Here is a 20,381-nt window from a genome sequence, read left to right as displayed (position 1 = left end):
CCTAGGTTTTTAGTGAGAACTACCAGGAATCATCGGAGAAGGCAATGGCAACCCACTCCAGTACTCTTGCCTGGAAAATCCCATGGACAGAGGAGCCTGGGGGGCTGCAGTCCATGGGGTCGCTAAGAGTCGGACACGACTGAGCCACTTCACTTTCACTTTTCACTTTCATGCACTGGAGAAGGAAATGGCAACCCACTCCAGTGTTCTTGCCTGGAGAATCCCAGGGACGGGGGAGCCTGGTAGGCTGCTGTCTATGGGGTCGCACAGAGTCGGACACGACTGAAGCAACTTAGCAGTAGCAAAAGGGATCATGGAATGGAAGGAAGGTTGAGGACCACAGCGGGTCCCAGATAATGAGGAGCTGTTATTATGGAGGGCGCATGGGACCATGCACCCTTAGGGAGGCGGGACACAGCCCAGGACCCCAGCTCACGGTCTACAAGTTCCCCCCGGCCTGAGGGCCTGTGGCCGGCTGAGCCCTAGCCTCACCTGGCTTTGCCGTCCAGTCCGGCAAGGGGCATACGTACATGTGTAAAAACTCAGCCCCACTCCGTGTCACTTCTGCCCCAAGGCAGGCCTACCTTCACTGTACATTACCTCGTGGGTATTATTTCTCATGGAACTACATCTCAATTTAAAATTTAGCATATTATTAATAGCTCCTTGAAGGCAGAGAAGGTGTGCGGTGCTCTTGGCAGACCTGGGTGGGCACCTGGGCAGTAGTCATCCTTTCTCCCACTGCCCACCTCCAGGAGCCGCCTGGAAGGTGGCCGGGAGCAGAGAGTGCTGTGCCCTGCACCACACTGCCAAGTGCTGTATTCAAAACATCACATCTCCAGGTCACTTCTCAGGGTCTGGGACATGGCTGACTGAGCCCACTGCCCTTCGCTTGCTCCTTGCTTGCCATCGACGGCGTCTGGGTGCTCTGAGAGCAGTGAGCTGGGCAGGACCATCAGGCTTCCGGCCAGCCCAGGGGTTCTGGGGACGGTCAAGTCCCTTCACCACCCTCCTCTCTGCCCTTAGCAGATGCTTTAATTGGAGACCGGGCAGGAGGCTGCCTGGGCTCTCCCTCCCCCCTGGGCCTCCCCCTGGTCCATCTTTGCGTCTGAAACCCTGCAGCAGAGAGGAAGACTGCTGCCCCAGCCCGTGGGAAGTCCTCCTCCAAGTGCAGATCACCGGGGGCAGCCAGCACCCTGACAAGTGGGCTGACTCAGAGGGAGTCTCCGGTCTGTCTCGCCTAAAAATCACCTGGAGTCAACTGATTAGAGACAAGCTAAAAAAGGACAATTGGAGAAATATGAATGTGGGTGATACGATACTATTAAATTATTGTTAATTTTCTCAAATGTCATAACGGCCTTGAGGTTATGGCGGAGACAGCACTTGTTCTCAGGAGACACAGCTGAGATGTTTAAGGGTCAAGTACTGTGATGTCCGCAATTCACTCTCGAATGGTTCAGCCAAATACACACGCGTGCGTGCGCACACACACACACACACACACACACGCATTAAACTAATACGGCAAAATGTTAGTAAGTGTTGAATGTAAGTGGTGGGTATCTGGGTGATCAGTTTGTGTGTGTGTGTTTGAAAATGATCATATTACAAAGTTAGGGCCAAAATCCCCCAGATATTTTGTCTATAGACCCTGCCTTCATAGACCCTGTGATTTGGGGGGTCCAGGGGGTGCTGAGAATGAGTTGAACAAGCTCCCCAGGTGTCCCTGATGCAGCTGATCCTTGGAAGCCATCGGGAAAACGCTGCTCGGTCCAAAGGTAGAAACCCAGGCTCAGCTGCTCATTCTTGCTGGGGCAGCACCCTCTGTGCTCAGGAGCCTCCACGCTGCAGCCTCGGCTCCAGACACACTGCCTCTGCCCCGCACTCCAACAACTTAAACTGCTTAGACAGCATGCTGCGTCCCACCTCCTGGCCTTCACTCAGAATGTCCCTTCTGGATTTTTTTTCCCCCTCACCTCCCAATCTCCATTCTCCCCCATTTACATGGCCGATGTGTACCATCTCCACGTCCCCTCCTCCAGGAAGACTGGGTCAGTCACCCCTTTTTAGGCGCTCCTACAGAACCCCCAGCAGACTGATGCCCTTATGAGATTCCCACTTACTGGTCTGTGTTGCTCACAAGCATGAGAACCCCTAAAGAGTCCCCCTGTGGAATCCTCAGGGCTGTTCCCAAAGGCTCTGGCTTCCCTCCTTCTAGGTATGGTGAAGGGTCCCACTGCTCAGCCCCTGGAGGGGAGTGGGACCTCCCCACTGGCTAGTTCTGGCCAATGAACTATGATCCCAAGTGGAAGACCTTCTGGAGATTTTTTTTTTAATCCAACCCAGCAATGCACATTAGAGAGGGTGGGCCCCTGGGAGGCTGGGTCCCTGAGTAAGTACAATATACACAGCCTCTTGATGATCTGTGCCAAGCAGGCAACTTTGAAGAGAAGAAACCTAACTGCTCCAGTCACTGTGACTGGGGTTTGTTAATGCAGCATGACCTAGCCCAGCCTTACTCACTTCTATATCCCCAAACACCTGGCCCAACTGCTAGCACAAAACAATGCATATGATACAATTCCTATCACTTTTTCTTGGCTGTGGAACTAGCCTCAAAGACCAGGCAGACGCTCTAAGTCAGACAGGCTCCCGATGGGTCCTGAGTTAACCGTGAGCCACCATCACCCTTTTACTCTGGCGATGGCTCCAGGAGGAGGGGAGGAACCTCCTAACCCCCTACCCTGCTTGTTAACATGTGAAGACCCTTCAGCCTTTGCGCCATCTCTGCAGAAAACATCAGAAAGGACCCCGTGCTCACCCCAGAGGACCCCAGCTGCCACTGCAGCTTCTGGAAAAGTTCTGGAGGAAAGAAAGTGAGTTTCTGCTGCCTCTAGAGTCCCCCATCTCTGTGGCCCTTTTCTCTCACCAGCTTGTCCTGGTCCCAAGCATGCTTGGGACCTGTCCCCAACGACTGCAGGAGCTAAAACGATCCAGCGTGAGGATGGAAGGCCATGGCCCGGAGGCAGCCTGGCAGCACTCGGACAAGTGGGAAACTCGTGGGGCTTCTGGCTGGTGCACATCCAAGGAAGAAGCAGGCGGAGGGTGGTCAGAGCTGCGGCTGCTTTACCCACGGACCCCCTGTGGCCCAGACTGTCCTCACACCTCCCGGCTTGTGGTCCTTAAGGACAGTGAATTTTCAGATGCTTTGAGATGATGAGTGTTTTGTTTCCTCTTCCCAGAGGTCCCAGCTGAAGGCAGGGCAGAGCAGCCGACGGGGTGAGAGGTGGGCAGAGTGTGGGCAGTCGCAGAGGAGACCCCAGGGTGAGGGAACACTGGACTTGTCCTCGCCGCTGAGTCAAGGTTCCTGGGACTGCAGGGCGGCATGGCCCAGCCCCGGGCTTGCTCTCTGGACTCCTCACTCTCAGCGGGGCTGGGGCCGGGGGGCTACACTGGTCCAGGGCGGCTCTGCAAGGAGGAGCCTGTAACCCTGCTCATGCCTGTGGACGGCCTTGTACTGCCCAAAGCCCTTCCACGTCCACTTTGTGCTCAGACCCTGAGAGCCCCTAAGCCGGGAGGGAAGAATAAAACTGTCCGTGTTCGATAGTAGACAAGTTCAACAGAGAAGTGAAAAAGTGCCTTGGCCCCCATAGCAAGTCAGTGACAGAACCCAGATGGAGCCGGGGCCTGGAGACCCCTCTGACCACTGTCCTGCCTGCTTTGCTCTGTTCTAAGTAAGAAAAGGTGAAAAGAGCTTTCCAGAAGGGTCACACTTGGGTTCCTGTGCACACATGTGCACACACACACACATACACACACTTTCAAACTGCTGCCCCATAGAGAGAAATATTGCTGGGGCTCGAAGACCGAAGTCCATACGGGAGACCTCTGAGCCTCTGTGAGCGTGGTCCTGACCTCCGGGTGTCGCTGGGCTGGGGCTGTTACAGTGCCCGGGAGCCAGGAAGGGCCGTCCCAGCCAAGCCTCCTGTTGGCCTTTGTTCCTCGCGGTAACCAGTGGATGCAGGTGGCCAGTGGGCTCCTCACGGTGAACACACAGGTGCTGGTGGGCCCCGGGGGTTCATCTGGTTCAAATTTTCATAATTGGACTCCTGAGCCTGAGGCCTGTGGACAGGAGAAAGTTGGCTGAACACCCAAACAGGAGAGGTCTCTGACTGTCCAAACCCCAGCCCAGGAAAGGGTGGAAGCGGGGATGAGGTGGGCATCCGGGGCCTATGTCCAACAGGGCCTGGAGACCAAGCGAAGGTTGGAGGCGGGGCAGCGGCAGAACTTGCAGACCAGGGAAGGGACATCCAGGTGAGAGCATCGCAGATCAGAGTCTCCGTCTCCTCAAAGGGATTCATCTGTGGCTTCAAAACCCACCTCCAGGCCAGGCCTCCTGAGCTCCAGATGCTCTCCTGACTTCCGGGGCATCCTCCTGGGCCTCTCAGGCCTACATGCCCCATGCCCTACATGCCTACGTGCCCACCTGAGGCTCTCCACCGCCCCTCTTCTCTCCTCGGTTTCAGCTCCAGAACTGCTGGCTCCCTCCTTTGCTTGCGCGGCCCACGAGGCCTCTGTCTGCCCTGCCTCTATCCGCCCCATCTCCCCACCCTCTCTGTTGCCACCTTCAGCCAAGCAGCCGAGCCAGCCGCAGTCCTGATCAACAGCCCTCACAGTTCTCCTGCCTCTACTCCCGTTCAGATGGGGCCATTCGCCTACTTAAACCACTCACTGACTTCTCATCGCACTCAGGGTAAATCCCGCAGCCTGCCTGCCTTCCCTGCATGCTTCCTGGGTCAGGCCTGAGCCTTTGCCTCCTGGGTCGCCCCCAGCACGGGCTTACCTGCCCGTATGGGTGCCTGCCTCCCATCTCTCGGTGTCCTCAGACAGGATGATGGGTCTGAAGCAGCCACAACCCAGTGGCACCTCCCTCTCCTGGGACTTTACTCTATCGCCACGTCCATTTTTGTTTTTTTCTTTTCACAGCTCTTATTTTATAATCTACCATCTCTTGTTTAGATGCTTATTAAAATTCTCCACGTTCAAGTGTGAGTTCTCTGAGATGGAGGATTTTTGCTTTACTTTTAGCATCCAAAACAGTGCCCGGTACATGGTAGGGATCAACAGATATTTTGAGCAACAGTCAGCTTTCTGATTTAGGTGCCCTGATGTGGTAAGTAAGTTAGCAGAGAAAAGGGACTTTGCACAAGTATTTGAGAATGTGGGGGACTGCTGAGTGGACATCTGCAGAGAGGGTTCTGGGTTGGCAATGTGGCTCTCCCAGCCCCCAGGCCCAGGTGGAGTGGACCTATAGGAGTGCCTAGGCTTGTCTAAAGGGTCCCAGATGGCTGTCACCAGCTTCCTGCCTCCCCCAAGCATCCCAGACAGCGTTTGTTCTTCAACATGGGCCTTCATTTGGACAGACACCAAGAAAAGGTAAGGTCCACGCTTCCTACCTTTTAGGTCTGTGGGCCCCCAACTAAGCCCTCAGTACCCCTACTGACATTTTGCATGCAAAGCCATCAGCAGGGTGTCTAAGGCAATGATTGCCCGATGGTGGCTTTTGTGCGGATCTGTTCTGGAACACTGGGCACTACCGGAGGGAAAACACCGTCTTCAGGGACACCTCTAGGTGCAGAGATAATGCAGACACAGAAAAATGACCTTCAACAGCATGGACACCAGGCAGCTGGTCTGGGAGATGGCCAGCGCAAGGCCCAAAGTCAGTGCTGGGAACGTGGCGGGACGGCAGAGCCGAAGCAGGTCGGCGTGGCCTGGTCTCGCTGGTCAGCCTTGGCGGACTGAAGGAGTGGGAGCTTCAAGAGGCAGCAGGGAGAGCCTTGACACCGAGAAGGGCTGGAACCCCCGCCCCGGCCCGTCGTCCACTGTTTCTTCTTGCGCCGCTCTGCCTGAGAAGCCCGCACCCCTTTGCCAGGGGGAACCAGAGAGGGGCGAGGTGGGGGTGGGCTAGCTCGCTTACCTCGGCGGAGCGTCCGGGGTGACTGGGTGCTCTGTGTGAGGAAGAGAGAGAGAGAGGAGGCATGAATCTTCACGGTGGCCTCTGGGCTCCAAGCCCTGCTGTCCATTCCCACCCCGCCGTGAGAGTCTGGAGAGAGACGAGCTAGCCAGCAGAAGGTGAAGGAGTGACCTGAAAGATGCCAGTTACCTAGAGAGTGAGGAGCAGGAAGACCTGCTTTTCTGAGGCCCCTGAAGCACAGAATTCTTGGTGGGTTTGAAGACGTTGCGAGAAAGCCAGCACAGTCCCAGCAGAGATGGCAACCAAGGCAACTGTGACAAATTTTGGATTTCATCCCGGGAGAGTCTGAGGCTGGTGCTACTCACCTGGGTGAGCTGAGAGGCTCTGGGAAGCCCCTTCTCTGGGGCACAGAACAAATCTCCCATCCAGCTTAGTGAGAGTAGGGAGGGGTGACCTCAGCTCTCTGAAGATAGCTTGCTAGTTCAAGCTTCCACTCTTGAATAGATGCTGTTCCTTCTGCTAGGAGCACTACAAGCTCCTTGTTCTCCAGCTCCCAGCTGCTTACAGCTTTTGGTTTAGCCTCCCTTTACTGTGCACAGCCTTGCCACCTGGCTCCCATCCCGATGCCCCATCAGAGAGAGGCACACATACTCTGGGCCTCTTCAGTACCTGGGTTGACCACACTTCTCTCTGCAGACTGCAGTTATCTGCTTACTTCTCAGCATCCCATTCAAGGGCAGGGCACCATGTCATATTCATCTCTGTTTATTTCCAGCACCTATGCAGCATGTAGTTGGTGCTCGGGATGCTGTTGCAACCTAATGAATGAAATGGTGCTATTTGGGAAAGTCTGTGTGTGGTCAGAGCCCTTCCGGATGAGTCATTTATGGGGCACTCGGCAAAAGGGTGAGTCTGTGTCCCTGTGACTCGAGGCTGGAGGCAAGTCCCCTAACCGCTCTGGCCTCAGCTTCCTGATGGTAAAATGGGCTCACGCTGGCTGGTACCTCCTGGGCTTGATCAGGGAGGGGAGGGAGATGCACATGTGCATAAATGATATTCCAGTTGTGTCATGCCAGGTGGTCAGCCTGGAGGAGAGCCCCACTTGCCCTGAGCACCCATCGTGGCCCAGAGTCCAACCCACCTAGGCGATGATGGGCCGCGGCCCGAACGCCCAGAACACCGAGCAGCAGCAACGCCTTGAGGCCGAGTGCTCCGAGCAGAAGGGCGGTCGTCGAGGCCCTGGAGGCGCCGTGGAAACGAAACAAGTAGACACTGGCTTCGGCGCGGCCCAGGCTGTTGGAGGCCGTACACGTGTAGCGGCCGTCGTGGGCCAGCGCCGGCAGCTCGGCGGTCACCTGGTGGCCGGGATCATGACCTGGGCTCCGAGTGGCGGCCAAGCCGTCGCCCAGGGCCGGGCCGGACCAGGTGAGGGCGGGCGATGGCTCCCCTTCAGCCGTGCAGAGCGCGTGGAAGGCGTGCCCCGGGCCTGGCAGCACAGAGATGTTGACGATCCGCGGAGCGGCTGCGGGCGGCGGCCGGAGGAGGACCCAGGAGAAAGCAAAACGCGGTCAGAGCAGCGGCGGGCAAGGGCAAGGGGCAGCCCTCCCTGTCCCCTTCGCAGAGAGGGTTGGAGGAGGGAGCGGGGATAGGATATGAGAGGAAGGGAGAGGCGCTCAGGGCGCCAGGGCGTCTGGGTTCCCAGAACAGGTGTGGCCTTTGGCAAATTATTCCATCGCTCTGGGCCTTAGTTTCTTCACGTGTAAAATGGGGATCACTTATTTTGTGAGGTTCTGGGGAAGATCTGACAAGTTAATTCATGTGGGGTGCCTGCGCAAGTGCTTTCTAAACGTCATTATTATGTCTCAGCACATGACTGGGGCTTCCGGAGGTGGCACTAGCGGTAAAGAACCCACTTGAGAATGCAGGAGACATAAGAGACCCGGGTTCGATCCCTGGGTCGGGAAAATCCCCTGGAGAATGGAATGGCAACCCACTCAGTATTCTTGCCTGGAGAAGTCTGGTGGGTCGAGGTCACAAAGAGTGGGAAGCGACTGAAGCGACAGCATGCACGCAGGCAGCCGCCTGATCGCGGAGGGTAGTTGGGGCGGGGGAGGGGGGGGCGGTCTGCTGGAGAGATTTCAAGGGCACCTCCCAGACAGCCTCACTGACATCTCAAGTGGAGACAGATTCACCGAATCCCTGAGACTGAGGCGGACAGAGAGGCTGCCCAGCCAGCCTAAAGGCACATGAGTGCTTCTTGGCAGAGCCAAACTAAACCCATAATGCCTGGGTCCCCGTAGCAGGGGTCTTGGATTTTAAAAAGAAAGCTCCTTAAGTCATTCCAGAGCTAGCCACGCTTGCGAATCACCTTTCTAGGATTCTGCAACCCCCCACCCCCTCATCCTTAAACCTCAGGGTCTAGCGAAGTGCTGGGCACGCGGTGGGCCCCCTGTGCCCCCTTCAGTGCACACGGCCACTGCAGTGCTTGCCATATTTAAGGCGATCATTCCTCGTATTCTCCCCGCTAGCCTCAGGGCTGTTGGGGCACACTCACTCTCTACAAGCCTCATTGCAGCACCCATCCCAGGCTCCACCCAGCCTGTCCCGGGGCCAGGATTCCGCAGCCTTTGAACCAGTTACCGGGGGCGGGGTGGGGGGGCTTGTGGCCCTTCCAGGTGTGAGAGCACCCTGCTCTAGAGGAAGGGGTGTGCCCGTTGTAACCCCTCGGATCCCAGCCCAGAGCCCGCACCGGGCGGCGAGCGAGGTCGGGCAGCGGGCTCACCCGTCACGCGGAGCCGGACGCCCTGGCGGCTCTCGTAGCGGTCGTGGACGTCGCCCGCGAACTCGACGCGGCAGAAGTAGCGGCCGTCGTCGGCCAGCGCGAGGCGCTCGATGCGCAGCGACAGGTCGTTGCGGCGCGGGTTGCCGAGCAGCCGGAAGCGGCCGTGCAGGCTGAGCGCCGTCTGGCACAGCTCGCTGCCCCGCGCCGCGGCGCAGCGGAACACCTGCGGGCCGGCGAACGGCTCGCCCGCGCGCCAGATGGCCGTGAGCGGCCCGTCGTAGTGGCGGTGCGGGTGCGTGAAGGTGCAGGGCAGCACCGCGGCCTCGCCCGCCGTCCCGCTCACCTCGGCCGGCACCTGCATGGACCAGCGCTGGGCGGGCGCACCTGCGGGCAGGCGGGCGGGCGGGCAGCGCGGGCGCGTGCGTCACCCCTACCCGCACCCCAAAGCGCCTGGAAACCCCTGGGGCGCAGGAAGCTCCCTCCTCCCCTCGCGAGTCGGGGTGGGGGGCGAGTCTGGAAACCCACCCGAGGACTCCAGAGACATCTCCCAGGACCTTGACTCCCGTGACTTTCTAGGTGCCTGGATCTTCCTCTGCCCCGTCAGCTCCCCACTCCCCATCCCCGCTTCCCTGGGACTGTTTGCCTCATTCAGCACGTCCCACCTCACCTCCGGGCCCAGTGTTCCCAACCTCTTCTCGATCAAACCTGCCCTGCTTCAGAAAACCCCGGGGACCTGTGGTTACAGACCCTCCCCACCCCCAGTCCCCCACCTGATGATGATAATAGTAAAGGCACTTACTGTTCATCTCTGTGTTGAGCAAGTTCCCAGTGGTATCTCTCTTAGTTCTCACAAGTGATCCTAGAGGTAAGAAGAGTTAGCTCCAGGTTACATGTTAATAAACCAAGGCACAGAGAGGTTGAGTAATTGCCTGAGGTCACACAGCTAGGATGAGGCAAAGCTGATGCTCACACTCAGGACTGCCTGACTCCTCTGCTGCACTCTAATGCACTAAGGCATAGAAACTCGGGCCTTACCCACGGAGAGCCACGTTCCCGTTTACAGAGGGGCAACGGAGGCCTTGGGAGGGGGTGGTATGTTTTGAAGCTGATGCATTGAGTTGGTGACTGAGGTACCTCTGTGCTCCAGTTTCACCCAAGTGGGCTTTCCAATAGGCCAGTGCCCAGACAGGGAGCTGAGAGACCAGGAGGGGCAGACCTTTAATGCTGCCTTCCTGCTCTGCACAAGAGCTTCTGGGCTCAGGTTTCCTCACCTCCTAAGTCGTGGGCCTCCGAAGTGTGGTTGCGCTAAGGTCTGCAAGCCGCACTCTGCTGCAGCTTAGGGAGGGCTGGAGACCACTCACTGCCTCTGTTGTTGCAGATGTGTGCTTCTTTGGGAGAAGTGTGAACAGGGTGGGCGGATGGGTGTCAGTGCTGGGAGGATCAGGCCAAGGGGTGCCTCCTCTAGGAAGGGGGGCAGGCTGAGTCGCTGGTGCCTGGGTGCAGGAATCTTTACAGGGAATAATATAGCAGCCCCTGTATTTCCAAAGGGCTTTGCAGTTTACCAAGTTCTTTCACATACATCACATCACATGACTCCAAGTCCAGTGCTCTTTGCTCTTGGCGGTAGCCCAACTTGTATCTTGGGTGGGAGTCCCCTCAGCTCACAGCCGGCAGACCATCCTCCAGGGAACCCATCCCTGCTATGAATAATCTACAGGTCAGGGCATTCGTCCTGGGCATTCAGACTCAGGCCTGCCTGACTCCTCTGCTGCACTCTAGTGCCCTATGGGCATAGAAATTCGGGCCTTATCCAAGGAGAGCAACATTCCCAGAACCAATGTCTCCTGCCCCTCACGTGGCCACTGTTGCTGTCTGGAGCCTTCTCCCCTCTGTGATGGCCCTCCCCAGATCCCATCCTGGCTCTCTTGGACCCATAAGCCTTGTCCTCCCTGGCAGATGTCCCAGCCCTTCACCAGCCCCACTCCAGCCTCACTGGCCGCTTGGGACTCTATCTGCAGCGTCCTGAGCCCGGGGCCTCCACATGTGCTGGACCAGGCAGAGTGGGGTACCAATTGGGTTGTGTGAGCTGTGTCTCACATAAAACCTCACTTTGGGATTGCCCCGAGCTTGCAGTGAAATAAAACCGCAACTTTTTTTTTTTTCTTCCCACACAGTCTGTTTCTAAGCCGAATCTCCTTTCTTCTGGACAAATGGAAGTACACTTTTGAATCCCAGCTGGGGACTCCACGTCTATTCCTAGTAAGAGCTTGTTTGCCCAGTTGTTATTAATCAGAGGGCCTACTTCCAAATTTGAGAAAACTTTCTGAAGGTTTGCTCATTCATTCAGTACTTCCAGCTGCAGAAAGCACCTCCCAGTCTCGAGGCTCAGCCCCTGCCTCAGTTTCCCTGCGCTCCCACCCTCTGTAAGCTCAGCCTCCTCTGACCTCCTGCCTCTCACAGGCATATGGAGCCAGGCACCGATTCCCCTGGGATTGTTTGATGTTGCTTGGACACATTCCCCCTCAAAGCCAGGCACTGGGACCAGAGCTGGGGCTACAAAGAACAAGGGAATAATTTATCAGCCTATTGGAGCTCACAGCTCAGAAAGGGTGCCAGGTCTGTGAACCCGTAGTTACACTAAAGCCTGCCAGGAGGGACACGAACAGTGGTCTCTCTGTCTGAACGTGGGGTGGGGCCCTTTCACTCACCAGCTCCTTCCTACTTGTCCCCAGACCTCGCTGAGTCATCCTGCAGTGGGAGACTTTCCTTGAGCCCCAAGCCTGGGTCTGGTGCCCCTTTCCCCAGAACTTAGCTGCATCTTTTGTCCAGGCACCCAGGGGCTCCTGGAGGGCAGGGACCATGGGTGGGGGTCATATTTGTGCAGCTGTTGCCCAACATGCACCTGCCCGTAGTAGCTGATGTTGACTTGAATTGTGTGAGAGAGCAGAAGGGAGGGAGCCCAGGGTGGCAGGAAGGGTGGGTGGACAGGGGCTGATTGGAGGCCCCACGAGAGAAGAGCCTTGGGAAAGGAGTGGGGTTTGAGGTAGGCTGCAGGGATTCTAGGCAAACAGCGAAATGGATTATGGACATCAGCATAGACAACGCAGATGTGAGGATAAGGGGGCCAGAGTACATATGCTCTGGGGCTTGGTGGCAGACATTGTGAATCTTATTTCATAAGCACAGCAATCCATGCATGGGGTACGGTTATTGGCACCCCCTCTGGAGAAGGAGATCTGAGTCTCAGAGAGCCAAGAGACTCGGCCAGGTCACTTGACCAACCAGGCAGAGCCAAGTCTTCCCCTTGCAGTGTCACTGAGCTGGACCCTGTGAGGCCTCCACAGGATAGACGGCACCCATGTCCTCCACCTGCCTTTTGTCTGTAGAAAAACCTTAGTCAAAGAATAAACTTCATCAGAGAAGTGGGAAAATGCAAAAAGAAAGGAAAACAATCAAGCAAGACAAAACAATAATACCTTAGCCAATAAACAAAGTCAAGGACCTTTAGTTCTTCCTCGAGGACTATGGGGCTTCCTAGGTGGCGCTAGCAGTAAAGAACTTGCCTGCCAATGCAGGAGATGGAAGAAATGCGGGTTCGATCTCTGGGTCTGGAAATCCCCTGGAGAAGGACATGGCAACCCACTCCAGTATTCTTGCCTGGAGAATCCCATGGACAGAGGAGCCTGGCGGGCTACAGTCCATGGGGTTGCAAAGAGTTGGACACAACTGAGCGATTTAACACACCCACACAAGGACTGTAGGTGATATTCTGTGCATGTCCTTTAGCTGTTTTGCAGGTACTGAAACTCCCACCAGATAGAAGAAGTTAACTGCATGCAACCCACAAATGTGTAGACCCCAGACCAATTGAAACCAGAAGATGATGCTGACTCTCAATTATGTCACCAGCAACCAATCAGAAGAATGTCCGTTAGCCCATCACACCCTGCTCCTTGAACATTATATGATCCCTCACTACCCTTCCAGGGCAGGACACATAGTTTAGGTCACCAGGAGGCCCACATTCTTCCCAGTGTCCAAAAGGCAGTGTTGAGGGCATTAGCCCTTTGCCTGGAAAAGTAATAGAGCTACTTCTTTCTACTTCACCCCAAACTCTGTCCCCAAGACTTAATCCAACACCGGTGTAGAGAGGCTGAATTTTGACTACATGTGGGTCACATCCCTGGACTCTGTCTGCCTGAGGATGGCAGCCTGGTTTAGGAGCATCCTGGCATGTGGTATAGATGATCAGCCAGGGCCCTTCCCTCCCTGAGTTCTGCTCTAGGAGGAGAGAGGGCTCACAGAGGCCCTTTCACCAAGTGTGAGAGTTTACCTGCTGTGTGGGCTTCCAGGAGGCGGCACGGGGACTCACTATTGGATGAGTCCACCCAGGGGACTCGAGGTGAGGGAAGTCCCGACAGGAATTACCCGGGGAGCAAGTGCACTTGCTTTGGCAGGAATCCAAACTCCCTGGTTCCCGTGACATTTACCATTCCTTCTTGAAGCTTCTGCATATCTCTTAGGACCTGAGCTGGAAGCACAGCCTCTTTTATGGGGAGGGTCTCTACTCTCTCTGCCTCATCTCTGTCAGCCTCCGAGTGTCACCTGGAGGCCTGCATTCTTCCTATTGTCCCAAGTGCCTCCCCTCAATGGTGGGCCTTGGGGTGGGGTGAAGAAGGTAGATGACATTCTCACTTGTCTGGAGGACCCAGTCTGTCCCCGGCACCATTCTAGGCAGATCCATTTACAGGGAGATCTTTGGGCCATATCTGTTGCTTAACATCCCAAGTCTCAGGCTCCTCTGTTGCAAAATGCGGAACATGGTACTTTCCTCATGAGATTGAGGATGGAATGAAGTCACCCATGAAGGCCACCCAGAGAGTGCTGCCACTCAGCGAACGCTCAGTGATGTTAATTCCCTCCTTCACTAGCTCTGCAAACAGACAGGGACCAGGAGGGAGCAGGGGGCGGTGCTTTTCAGGGGTGCAGAAGGAGGACTCTGGACGGAAAACTCAAGCAACGCAGTGGGGGATTGTTTTGGCTCCGGACACTGCACTATCTGTGGCTCAACTTGACACCTTAGGCATGCAATAGCATGGGCCTTGCCCTTGGCTAACCTGAGAGCTGGTCATTGATTCATGTATTTTTTCACTCAATAGATGCTTACTGAGGGTCTATCAGGTGCTTAACGCCGTGCCGGGTGTTGGGGATACAGTTACTGTACCAATCAGTTGCCTCCTCAGTGTGTTTACAGCCTGGCTCAGCCACTGTTTGTTTTTCATTTACTTACAGTTCTAACAAGTTTGTTTAATTAGCTTCCCAGCTTAGGGAAATAACAGATTGAAAAGCTAGAAAGTGACTTCTGTTTGTAGGTCCACTGAAAGCAGCTAGGGATGATAATCAGCATTTGTTCTGGGAGGAGGGTTCAGAAAAAATAATGTGATGACTCAGGATGGGAAATGATCAAAGTGCAGCACAAATAGGACCCTTCAGGGGACGAGTAAGTGCAGAGGGCCTTGAGGCATCACTCCCCAAGCAGGCTGGTGGGACAGGTGCTCGTGGCCATGACCTGAGTCACCTGGGAAGGGTTCACTGCCATGAGAGACGTGCCCCTCAGGTGGGGTCTCAGGCTCTGTCTGGGGTTATAGCCCTGGCTAGGCTTCCCTGGTGGCTCAGACGGTAAAGCGTCTGCCTACAATGCGGGAGACCCGGGTTCGATCCCTGGGTCGGGAAGATCCCCTTGAGAAGGAAACAGCAGCCCACTCCAGTATTCATGCCTGGAAAATCCCATGGACTGAGGAGCCTGGTCGGCTACAGTCCATGGGGTCGCAAAGAGTCAGACACGACTGAGCGACTTCACTTCACTTCACTTCAGACTGGCCGTGACTTTGTGACTTTAGGTGAATCCTCATAGCTCTGACTTAAGTGGGCTCATCTGTGAAATGACGTCTGTAGATGTTTACTAAGGAGGCTTTTAAATCTAAAAGTCTATGTCCAAAAATGATATCTTGATAAAAATGACAAAGATGTCTAGCAAGCATTTTAGAAATATGGCAATCTAAAATTAATCGAGAGACTTCTAGGTATTTTAAAACAAGCTATTAGTTATCCAGCAAATTCAGCTACTCGGAAAGAGGCGCCCATGTTTGATGGGCCCGCACAGCCACTTACTAAGCTTTCTGAGTTGCTCCCATCTCCCCATGGTGATGATGCTCACTGTGGGAAGTCAGGGGCTGCAGCGCTGAGGGCCAGCTTCCAAAGCCCTGTGCCAGGAGTGCCAGGGCGGGACAGGGACTCGCGATGGAGACATCTGCAGAACCTGAACACTCCATTCTCACTTTTCCGATTCCCTCCTGCCCCGCAGTTTGTTCTCAATAACTCTGCCTTCCGGGCCTGCACGTAGCAGTCCGGACAGGTTATCCGCGGAGAAAAAGTGAGAAAAGGGTGGAGACCAAAGGGGAGAGGAGGGACCAGAACCAGGAGTCCATCCTCCACTGATAAGCAGACCCCACAGGCCCAGGGACAGGGGAGGCAAAGGGACAAGTGAGCTGTTGAAAGGCCTGGCTGTTCCCCTCTGCCCTCGGTTGTCCTGTTTCCCCTCTAACCCTTGCCTCTCTGGCTGCGTGGTTGTGGATCTGGACCCTCTCGCTGGGCTGATGGAGATGCAGAACCATGAGTGGAGCCTGCTCCGGGGCCAGTGTCCATCACTGGCGTTGCTCTTGGGAGTTCTGATTCAGCCGTCCCTGCCGTGCTCCCAGTTCCTACACCCCTCCTCCTCCCGGGGCAGGACTTCTCGGTCCCAGCTGCTGGCCACAGTAGCCACCAGGGACAGAGGAAGTGTCCTGGCTCATCCCATCTTCATTTCCTGCTAGGCCCATGATAGCAGTCCCTGACCTTTCCCCAGGTCCCAAATAAACCCCCCACGACCTTGGGTGACTGCAAATCATCTTGCCTTTCCAGTTTGTTTTTCTGCAGGAGTTTAGAGCTAGCAAAGTAAGTTTCTCTGAGCCCCAAGCTTTGTCTCAGGCTCACCACCCACTGCACACAGGTGTAGGCAGTGTCAAGGGCAAGCCTGGCCCTCAGGAGACTCCAGGTATCATCCAGGCTCTGATACCCAGAAGTCCCCTGACCTCCTTGAGCGTCCCTGAAAACAGGGACAAGGGTCTTCACTTTGCGGGGTTGTGGTGAAGAGGAAATGAGCTGCCATCAAAGGCCCAGCACAATGGTCCTTTAGGTTGACAACCACTGTGGTCGCTGCACCAGTCATCAGAGATTTGGGGACCAACGGAGGTCTCGTCTGAGGTCACCAAGTGGCTGGAGCTCCCAGACCACCGCTCTTCCCACCACCTCTCATCACCCACTTTCTAACAGCAGATCTGTTGGGAGACAGAAGTGAAAGAGAAAGGAGAGTGTGTGGGCCCCCTGGGGATGAGGGTTTGCCCCAGGACACCGGGTGCAGGTAGGGGGCACCAGTATGAGGGAGAAGGCACAGCAAATGGGAGGGGGGGGGTGTTTTCTGCATGAATTCCTCCCTCTTCACGTTTGCCAAAGGCCAGCCCAGGGTCCTGTGCTTGCTCACAGGTGTGACAGGATGGGACAGTGACCTGGGGTCTCCTTGCCCTCTGGCTGCTCGAGCTCTGGCCCCTTCCAGGCCTGCCAGCCCATGGAGAGGCTCCCGGGTGAACAGCCCCAGAGGGGTTTCAGGCAGTGAGACGCTGCTCCCCCAGAATTCATGACCTCCTGGTTTCAAGCAGGAAGCAGCTGCCGGCCACGAAAAGAGGGGGCCCCCTCCCTGGGCCGGCTGCCAAGGCTCCCACGGATGTGCAGCCTCCCTGAAGGATTGTGACACATAGCTGGAGCATTTGTGTGCTTTGGGGTTTGTACTTCAGCATGTGACTGCTCATGCTTCCTCTAAGTTTTCTTTCTTTTATTTTTTTGTCTTTTTTGTCTGATTCATAGCTGCTGACTCTCAGAGGAGAAAGAAAAAACAATCCCAAACAAAACAGCCCTGGAAGCTATCTGACTCGAGCAACATTTCACTGCCATTTAACCGCCCAGGTGCTGAGCGCCAGGACTGTGCTGGGGGCCTTCCATCCATGACCCGGTTTTCCTTCATACCGCCTGTGGGGTGGTGGGGACCCCCATTTAACGTGGCTCAGAGAAGTTAGGCAACCTGTAGGTGGCGCTAGTGGTAAAGAACCCTCGTGCTACTGCAGGAGATGCGGGAGATGCGGGTTCGATCCTTTGGTCTGGAAAACCCTCTTGTGGAGGGTATGGCAACCCACTCCAGTGTTCTTGCCTGGAGAATCCCATGGACTGAGGAGCCTGGCAGACTGCAGTCCATAGGGTCGTAAAGAGTCAGATTTGACTGAAGTGACTAAGCATGCCCAGAGCCACCCAGTGGCAAATAGCAGAGCCAAGATTCAGTGCTTCCCTGACCCACTCTCCAGTCTGCCCCCAGGCCTGGGGAGGGTCACCTCCTCCAGCCCCACCCTCTATGTGAGTAAGTAAGCGTTAGTTGCCCAGTTGTGCCCGACTCTTTGCGACCCCATGGGCTGCAGCCCACCAGGCTCTTCTGTCCATGAGATTTCCCAGGCAAGAATACTGGAGTGGGTTGCCATTTCCTTCTCCAGAGGATCTTCCCGACCCAGGGATCGAACCCAGGTTTCCTGCGCTGCAGGCAGATTCTTTACCGACCGAGCTACAGGGGAAGCCCGCCCCTAAGCCATCCAGAAAGATTTCTGAATTGGGTCAACTTGGCCAAAGAAACCCCCTCCCCTATCAGCCGCCATCACAGGGCTTTATGGGTGGGACTGTGGGCAGTGTGGGGTGGGAGCTGGTGGTGTGGTCCCAGATTGGGGCACACATCCCCAAGAGCAAATCCCAGCTTCACCTGCACCACTCACTGAACCTCTCTGTGCCTCAATTTTCTCATCTGTGAAAAGAGAATGTATTAGTTCCTTTCTCATAGGATTATGATACTTACTTGAATGATTATTAATACTTAAAGTGAGTGAGTGAGTGAAAGTCGCTCAGTTGCGTCCGACTCTTTGTGACCCCATGGACTATACAGTCCATGGAATTCTCCAGGCCAGAATACTGGTGTGGGTATCCTTTCCCTTCTCCAGGGGATCTTCCTCAACCCAGGGATCGAACTAGGTCTCCTGTATTGCAGGCAGATTCTTTACCAGCTGAGCCACAGGGAAGCCCAATACTTAAAGTGCCCAGCCCTTAATAAGAGGTACTTGCTGTTACTCTCAGAGAAGGCAATGGCACCCCACTCCAGTACTCTTGCCTGGAAAATCCCATGGACGGAGGAGCCTGGTAGACTGCCGTCTATGGGGTCACAGAGTCGGACACGACTGAAGCGACTTAGCAGCAGCAGCAACAGCTGTTACTATTCAAATCAGCCCCAAATAGGACTCTGCTGAGTGCTGAAAGCTAGAGAGAAAGGACTGAGAACCCGAGGGTGGGAGTTTATAATCCAGTCGTCGAGACAGGACTCCACCTATGGAAGATTGACTAACAGCTTGGAGCACCGTGATATCAGTGGCCAGTGGCTGCACACAGACAGGCCTGGATGCTGAGTCCAGGGACATCGTCACGAGATGGATGTTTCAGGCCAGGTGGGGTCGAGGAGAAGACTGGGGCCTGGACACTGGGGACATGAGGACTGCCTTTGTCATTTATCCCAGTGGCCCTTGACTGCATCCTGCATCAGAATCACCCAAGAAGATGGTTGACAATGCTGGTTCCTGGGCCCTGCTCCTGACACTTTCTGATTCTGCAGAGCAGAGCTGAGGAGTGTGCATTTTAACAGAGGCTTGCCTCCCCTGGGACTCTGATGCAGATGGTCTATGACCACATTTTGAGATACGCTGTTTCCAGGGACACCAACTCCTTGAGCTAAATGACCTTAAGTGAAGTGACACTGTTACTCAAGCCTGCTGCTAAGAGTTCCCACTCCCTTCTAGGGGTTCCTGCTGGGCAGAAGGGTGCCCTCGATCACTTACCTACTGCCCACAGGAAGGTGCCACCCTTACCCCCAACCAGCCGTGTGCTCTCCCCGCTTTCCCAGGGGGAGCCCACTAAGATGCGCTTGGATGACAACACCACCTAGCGCCTGTCCTCCCCAGAGCTGGCCCGTTGTGCCCCCTGGCTCCTCACAGCAAAGGGCGGGGAAGGCGGCCTTTCTACAGGTGGGGACACTGAGGCCCAGAGGAGCCCGGCACCGCCTCCATCCCCAGAACCCAAGGCAGAGCCTAGACTTAGAGTTATGGCCCCTGTCACCACGGCCTCCCAAAGGGCAGCTCTCCGTTCTCACAGGCCTGGAGCCCCTGGCACCCCGGCTGCCCTGGTGCAGAGAGAGGACTGTCCCTCCAAGTTTATGAGCACCTCTTCCCTTCTGAAAACGCGCTGGAGGGAAGAGTGGGAAACTCACCCATCGGGACGACGCACACCAAGCAGGCCAGGAGTCGGAAGGACACTTCCATGCTGTGGGGTCCGGAGACCCCGGGCTGGCCCCACACTCAGCCAGGCCCCTGGCGAGACCCCTCCTTGGTGTGGGTGTGAGGGGGGAAGGAAGGTGGGAGGGGGTGGGCAGTGTGCCTGGGTCTGCACCCTGCAGGGCTCTGCAGGCGCCGGAGGAACTGAGAGGCAGCCAGGCAGGCCCAAGCATGATTAACTGAGACCCGTGGGGTTTAGTCATGTGGAAAACCAAGAGAGGAACCACTCGGATGATTTTCCAGGACGGGAAACAGGGAAGTGGATACAGAAGATGCAGGACACTTTCCTGTGGCCGCCGTCCCTTTGGCAAATCTGCTGTTCTCTTGGTTTCCTCCCTCTGTCGCTCCTGCCCTATCCCTGCCTCCTTCCTTTCTCTAGCCCTTCCCACATTTTTAGCGTGCCAGGATGAGTTTTCATCTTGATGAAGCTTCCCCGACAGCTCAGTTGGTAAAGAATCTGCCTGCAATGCAGGAGACCCTGGTTTTTGATTCCTGGGTCGGGAAGATCCACAGAAGGGATAGGCTACCCACTCCAGTATTCTTGGGCTTCCCTTCTGGCTTAGCTGGTAAAGAATCCACCTGCAATGTGGGAGACCTGGGTTCGATCCCTGGGTTGGGAAGATCCCCTGGAGAAGGGAAAGGCTACCCACTCCAGTATTTCTGGCCTGGAGAATTCCATGGACTACACCCATGGGCTCGCAAAGAATCAGATGAGACCAAGCGACTTTCACTTTACTTTTATGTAGGTGTTGAAGTGATGATTATTGATGGAAGGGAAAAGTCGTCCCCAAAATGTAAACCTCATTGACAATGGTCACATGACCAAGCAGCATGAATGGGAAATAGTAAAATGATTAAGCAAGTCAGCCCTTGTCAGAACGATCAGAACATCAACATGCCAGGTTAAAATATCCCATGACAGGGGCAGAGTCTTGGTATCTGTCGCAAGGAGATAGTAAGAAAACTGGACAAAAATGTGGCCAGGGAGAGGGGGGCAAGGATGAGCCAGTTGCTGAATAGGAGGAGGTGTTTTTGTTCAGTTAAAAGTTAACCTGTTGGGCAAACAGTGATTCCCAAATATAATGGATTAAAAGAAAGAGAAGGTGATGTCTCC

The 20,381-nt window shown here is 55.5% G+C and overlaps 1 protein-coding gene across 2 annotated transcripts; it reads right to left on the bottom strand.

Annotated features, from left to right (window-relative positions):
* Nucleotides 1-1,305: 1,305 nt before the first annotated feature.
* Nucleotides 1,306-19,445, bottom strand: SIGLEC15 (sialic acid binding Ig like lectin 15). Of its 2 annotated transcripts, XM_043889480.1 has the most exons (6): nt 19,204-19,441; nt 9,562-9,621; nt 8,763-9,146; nt 7,122-7,502; nt 5,984-6,014; nt 1,306-4,125 (listed from the first exon to the last, which is right to left on the bottom strand). In XM_043889480.1, exons 1-6 carry the CDS (start codon nt 19,253-19,255, stop codon nt 4,044-4,046), a joined length of 990 nt encoding a protein of 329 aa, XP_043745415.1. In that variant the 5' UTR covers nt 19,256-19,441; the 3' UTR covers nt 1,306-4,043. The 2 variants fall into 2 exon arrangements, with proteins under 2 accessions (XP_043745415.1, XP_043745416.1); XM_043889481.1 differs by lacking the exons at nt 1,306-4,125; nt 5,984-6,014 and adding an exon at nt 6,429-6,798 and having other exon boundaries at nt 19,204-19,445.
* Nucleotides 19,446-20,381: the final 936 nt, after the last annotated feature.

Source organism: Cervus elaphus, chromosome 27, assembly GCF_910594005.1.
Source record: "Cervus elaphus chromosome 27, mCerEla1.1, whole genome shotgun sequence".
Taxonomy (NCBI): Eukaryota; Metazoa; Chordata; class Mammalia; order Artiodactyla; family Cervidae; genus Cervus; species Cervus elaphus.
Note: the sequence above shows the minus strand (reverse complement) of the source record. Positions and strands in the feature narration are given on the sequence as shown.